The following is a 6,000-nucleotide window of genomic DNA, read 5'->3' as shown; positions in this document are numbered from 1 at the left end:
TGGGAGTTGGGCTGCCGAGTCCTTGGAACAAGGAAGGGAAGCCAGCAAAACGCTCGCAGTCGTTGCCACACAGCCGGCCTCCCTTTTCTCCTCGCTACGCGCTAGTGGCTCATTTGGCTTCCCTCTGCCACCGAGCGATCACATACATTATTTCCCCCAAGATAACACAATCAAACTTGTATTTACCGACATCCTCTCCTCGCAGCCAGTTTGAGATTTGTTTTAATAAATAAGTGTTTTATGTGAATGATGTAGTAATTGAAACGGGCGCACCATTTTTTTTTTCCCCCTTCTTACTGCGGGAGGTTCCTCAACCCCAATCTGGTTGGAAAATAAAACGCTTTGTCTCCACAACCACCCCCCACCGCACCCCCACCCGCTCTCAGTGTGTGTTTTATACGTGTGTATATCTCAACCCCCTACAGTAGCCAAGAGAAAGCAGCTAGCCAATGAGAGAGCCCCGTTTCATAAAAGCTGCTCTCTGATTGGCCTAATGCGAAAGGGCATTGGGAACAAAGAAAAGTCCCTTTCAGGTATAGAGGCTGAGAGCTGCTTTTGCTCCACTCCCCCTGTGTGTGTGTTGTGTTTCAGTCCTGATTTCAGTGTTGCAGAACAAGCTTGTTGTGTGTGTGCGCCAGGGGGATTTTTGTTTTGTTTTGTTTTGTTTTTAATTTTATTTTTTTGCTTTTATAAAAAATACACAGGACGGTCTGTGACATTTGATGGTCCATCTTCTTTAATAATAAATTTGTTGAAGAGATTATAATTTCCAAAATAAAGCGGCTGCAACCAAACACATTCAATGCAGTTAGAAGGAAAAGGTCAACTCGATCCAATACAGACCGTAAGTACGGTTGCGTGGTGTGTCTCTATATAGCACTTAGCGGGGACTTCATGCAGGGGAATGTGCGAGTTTTATGCATAGAAATGAGGAACTAGTTACAGGGTTTGGCTTTTGCATTTAGAACAACAACCCAAGAAGGGTGAATTTTATTCAGTGGAGGGTGAAGCATTTGTAACTTCTTCACACAAATTAAGCTTGACTGGGCACTCGGGGTAACTTAGAGCAAATTGCCTTTTGGGCTCTAACCCAAAGGAGAATAAAAGTGACACAATTACATATCCTGGTCTGCAGTGTCAGTTCTCTAGCTCACCTTACCCCCTCCCTCTCCTGTCCTAGCTGGGTAGACCCCCTCCCAAGCCGAGCCAGGAAAATGGGGGTAAGGACAGACCAAGCCGATTTCTGTCTCCTGTCAGATCCCAGTGCCCAATAATTTAATATTAAACAAGGGAATAGTCACCCATTAAATGTAATGCTTATAATTACCATTTTCCATCTCCTTAAAAAAAAAGCAAGCAGCAAAAATACCATTAAGAGGGAAAAAAGCCCCACCCAACCCAAACAAACCTACAAATAGTGACAATCTTGTGTTTATTACAGGACCAGGCTTGGGCGCTAGCAAAATGTTTTTCTTTGTTTAATACATGAGGGGGTTCCTAAAATCCAAGTGGCTGGCGGGGGGTGGGGGCTACTCCCTTCCCCAGGCGTCCCTGGCCCTGGCCCCTTGGGAAAGCCGACAAATTGGAGATAAGTTGAGGAAAGGTTTATAAGGTGTTTCTTTAAAACATCTGCTTTGCTCTTGTGCTCATTACATTTCACTCCTTCCGAACTTCCGAGATCCTAGATCTCAGAGAAATGTTTCACATTCATAACTTGTAGCTTCGCCCACTGCAGGGTGGGGGAGGCGGCGGGGGGGGGCGGTGTGTGCAGGGGGAGGGGAGAGACCTTCAGCTTTTTTTTAAAGACCAGATCAGTATTTTCTTGATACGCTTGTCACCATTTTTGTTCTCACGACAACCAATTGAGCCCTTGATCCTCACGTGATGTGAAAGGCTTGCACTGTAACAAAATCGCTCCTTTTAGATGGTTGGTTGTTACCAGCTCGCCCATCCCCCTCTCGCAGCCCCGACATTTCCAGCAAAGCGACTCTCCACTTCCAATCCATCAACAATTCATTACTGCTTTTAGCTTCCAAACGCCAGCTAATTAAAAATACTAAGCCAAGCTCCGAGGCCATCTGACTAAACACAGGAGGGGGTGGGCGACAGGAGGAGGAGGAGGAGAGAAAAAATAAATAAAAGGGAGACGCACCGTGTGCTGCGAGTGCAAGAGGGAAAAACTCCTGAAAAAGGTCGCCTTAAAAAAAAATCTTTTTTTGACTCTAATTATCGAATTACCACATGACTGATTGGCTTCAGCGACAGAGGATATTCCCCTCCCCGCCCCCGGGAACTATACTAGGAACTCAGTTCCTTTTTCTTAAAACAACATAAAACAGGAAAACATCACATCCTCTAGGTTTCGGAGACTGAGCCGGTTTTAAACGCCGCTGTCCCCCCCGCCGCCGCCCCCGCCCCGAGCGAGCGCGTTCCAACCGGCCTGCCAGCCCCGGGTCGCCCGCGCCCTCCCCCCCCCACCTTGCGCTTCCTCCCCTTGCCCGGCTTCTCATCCCACCCTTTCTTCCTCCTCCTCCTCCTGCCCCCGCTCTTCTTCCCCCTCCTTTTCTCTTAAGTTAGTTCAAGAAATCAAATCTGTCAGGACGGGCGGAAAAATGCCACTTCCCGACTAACAGGCGGAATCCAGCCCAGATTTTCAGTCCTTTCTTCTTATTCTTTCTTCCCTTTCACTAATTTATCCCGATGTTAGCACATTCTGTCTTGTTACTAGCGGACGCCTGTAGGTTTGCTACACGGGATCATTACTTACTGATCACGGTGACTCTGAAGTCTGGAACTGAAGGCGGAATGAGAAGTTGGGAAAACTTTTTTCTCTAAGCTCTCTCTTTTTTAAAAAAAACGATTATTCTCGATGCTTGTTAAGAGGAAAAAAAACCTTTGGTGCTTCTGTTGTGAATGTGAAACATTATCTTCCAGCTGTACTGTGATACATTTTTTTAAGGAGAAAAGGACTCCTGGTCCGTTTGCCAAAAGGGGGGTGGGGAGGTGGAATAATGTTATCGAGTGATTATTCTGGCTGAGATGTGTTATTTGGTTTCTGCCTTCTTGATCATTTGGTGTTTAAGTAAAATGAGGCACAGGCTTGTTTGCCGAGTGGAGTGGGAAAGGCATTTTGATTTGCTGGCCTAATTAAAAAATGATAAAGGATTAAAGGTAAGCAATGTCTGTGTGTGTGTGTGTGTTTGTGTGTGTATGTATTTTTATTTGTTTTTTTCTTGACAATCAACTGTTAAAAAGGGGCTGATCCCTTTAAAAACCGTTTTAACTGCTCTTTGTCAAACACACACTCATTTGCGGTCATTGAGGCCACCTTGGCGCAGATCACTTAAAGTGTATGTCTTAATCAGTTTCCCGTACAGTCAGGAGCACCATATTTAACAGACTGAGCAGTTCTGTGACCCAGGACTATGCTAGAATTGTTTAGCTGTATTTTTTTCTCAAAAGGCAGATATTTAACTTTTTGTATAACACTGTCTTTTCTATCAAGAAATGCTCTTAAAGGCATGTGTATTTATATTTCCCCCCCAAATTGTATAAGCTATTAGGAAAAAAGAGGATAGGAGAGAGGTATGTATGTGTGTGTGTGGGGGGGATTATTGGTTGTTTTTTTTCTGTTCCTTACTGGGAACAAAAACCAGATTGCCCAGACAATTTGTAAAAAGAAGTACTAAAATTAGAAATAAGGAAAATTTAGCAACATTCTATTATGAAAACTAGCCTCAGAACTTCCAGGGTCTGGTCTTTTAAATTGGAAGATCTAGGACATGTTTAGGGATGTCTAAAGCCGTGTTCCTTCTTGTCTGAGTGTGCAGGCTGTGTTTCTGGGGTTGAGATATCACATGTGCCAGTGAAAAATCCTAAACTTTAAAAAAGAAACACAAAAACCTTTCTGGACTTGAATCAGATCCTTAAGATATTTTAATGGTTTTTTAAAAGTTACTATCCTTGTGTTGTTTGATAAAGGGATTTTCTTTTACCTACTGTAAGATGCTTACTGTCATGGGTGTGTTTTTTGGGTTTGGTTATTTTCCTTTAAACCTGATATTGGACTGTGGAGACAATACATGAGCCACCTTACTCTCCATCCTTCCCTGTACCCCTTACTGACTCCCCAATATTAATCGTTTTTATTCTGGTAACACCCAGACAAGAAATATTCGACTTTTCCCCCCTTCACAGGAAAAGGTGGACCTGGACTGAAGGGTGTAAAATCCCTGGACACATTCGTGGGGCAGGAAAAAGAAGAGGAAGATTAGAAGATTTTTTTTTTTCTTTAAAAGAAAGCCCAGCGGAGCTAAACGAATGTCCCCTCATCTCCAAAGGAAAGTTCATCGGATTTTTATTCTAGAGAGCTCATCTTCAGGATGTCAGTGAACATTTCTACTGCAGGCAAAGGTGTGGATCCAAATACAGTTGATACTTATGACAGTGGCGATGATTGGGAAATCGGGGTTGGAAATTTAATAATTGATCTGGACGCTGATTTGGAGAAGGACAGACAGAAATTTGAGATGAATAATTCCACCACCACCACAAGCAGCAGCAACAACCCTAAGGATTGTGGCGGTCCGGCATCCAGTGGAGCCGGTGCTACCGCAGCCTTAGCGGATGGCCTAAAATTTGCTTCTGTTCAGCCCTCTGCTCCCCAGGGGAATTCACACAAAGAGACCAGCAAATCAAAAGTGAAAAGGAGTAAAACTTCTAAGGATGCTAATAAATCTCTGCCTTCTGCTGCCTTGTATGGGATTCCCGAGATCAGCAGCACTGGCAAGAGGCAGGAAGTCCAAGGGCGCCCTGGAGAGGCAACTGGCATGAATTCAGCGCTGGGTCAAAGTGTGAGCAGCGGCGGCAGCGGCAGCCCAAACGGCAATAGTACCAGCACCGGCACCTCCGCTGCCACCGCGGGGCCAGGCTCCTGTGGGAAAAGCAAAGAGGAGAAGCCAGGTAAAAGCCAGAGCAGCCGAGGCGCCAAGCGGGATAAGGATGCGGGGAAATCCAGGAAGGACAAGCACGACCTGCTTCAGGGCCACCAGAATGGCAGTGGCGGCCAGGCCCCTTCTGGGGGGCACCTCTATGGCTTTGGGGCCAAGAGCAATGGAGGTGGCGCGAGCCCCTTCCACTGCGGGGGCACTGGGAGTGGCAGCGTCGCCGCTGCAGGGGAAGTTAGCAAAAGTGCCCCGGATTCAGGGCTCATGGGAAACTCTATGTTGGTAAAGAAGGAAGAGGAGGAGGAGGAGAGCCACAGGCGAATCAAGAAACTGAAAACTGAGAAGGTAGGATAAAGTCGCCTTCCTAGATGTCCTACTCTCCTCTGTGTGCATTCGTGTGGGGCTGTGGGGGTGTGCCTCTTGTGTGCCTTACACTTTGTGCTTTCTGGTTCTTTGTGAGATTTCTGTGATATGCATCCTTTAACACCGACATTTGATGTGGGGCGTTTACACGGGTGCAGGTTTGGCTTTTGCTTGTGCTGTTCTTGCTGCTGCTGCTTGTGATGCTAGTGTTTGGGTCCCCAAGTGGGAGGGCCCGAGTGTTCTAAGGACCTTTTTTCCTGAAGATGGGCTCCTGGCCAGTCAGCAAGTTGTGGTGTGTGCTTTTAATAGAAAATCTTTCCTTCACACACCCACTTGACTCTTGTTCCCGGTTTCTCCCCTTAGGAGAGTGTCTTCTGTTTTAATGTACTGGCCCTAGTATTGCTGGTAATGTGTCCTTAGGTGCAGGGTTCAAGTTCCTTCCTTGGGGGGCAATGACGAGGATTCTGATTTATACTCCACCCTCATCGTATTTATTTTTTCATTACTTTCTCCAAAATAGTTCTGTCATAAGGTATCCTTGGATGGGTTCTTGTTATTGGTCCTGCCTTAAACCCCAAGCTTGGTGTGTTGGGTCTTTGGTTTCATAACTGTGCAGAAAAACTGGACGGTTTTGGTGGCTGTTAGCACTCTACCCTAGTTCCCTCACCTAGTTCTTAGCTGGCGATTTGAG

The 6,000-nt window shown here is 45.9% G+C and overlaps 1 protein-coding gene across 2 annotated transcripts in view; it reads left to right on the top strand.

Annotated features, from left to right (window-relative positions):
- The first annotated feature begins 2,466 nt into the window (after positions 1–2,466).
- ZNF608 (zinc finger protein 608) overlaps positions 2,467–6,000 on the top strand; it is a 102,960-nt gene continuing 99,426 nt past the window's right edge. Inside the window, exons 1-2 of one of the 2 annotated variants that reach the window (XM_045565851.1) lie at positions 2,467–3,171; positions 4,198–5,291. In XM_045565851.1, coding sequence (XP_045421807.1) covers positions 4,383–5,291 — 909 coding nt within the window. In that variant the 5' untranslated portion in view covers positions 2,467–3,171; positions 4,198–4,382. Of the gene's footprint in view, positions 3,172–3,645; positions 5,292–6,000 lie in introns of those variants that run through there. The other variant, XM_045565852.1, reaches the window with a different exon arrangement.

The sequence above is a fragment of the Lemur catta genome, chromosome 12 (genome assembly GCF_020740605.2).
Source record: "Lemur catta isolate mLemCat1 chromosome 12, mLemCat1.pri, whole genome shotgun sequence".
In the NCBI taxonomy this organism is placed as follows: domain Eukaryota; kingdom Metazoa; phylum Chordata; class Mammalia; order Primates; family Lemuridae; genus Lemur; species Lemur catta.
Note: the sequence above shows the minus strand (reverse complement) of the source record. Positions and strands in the feature narration are given on the sequence as shown.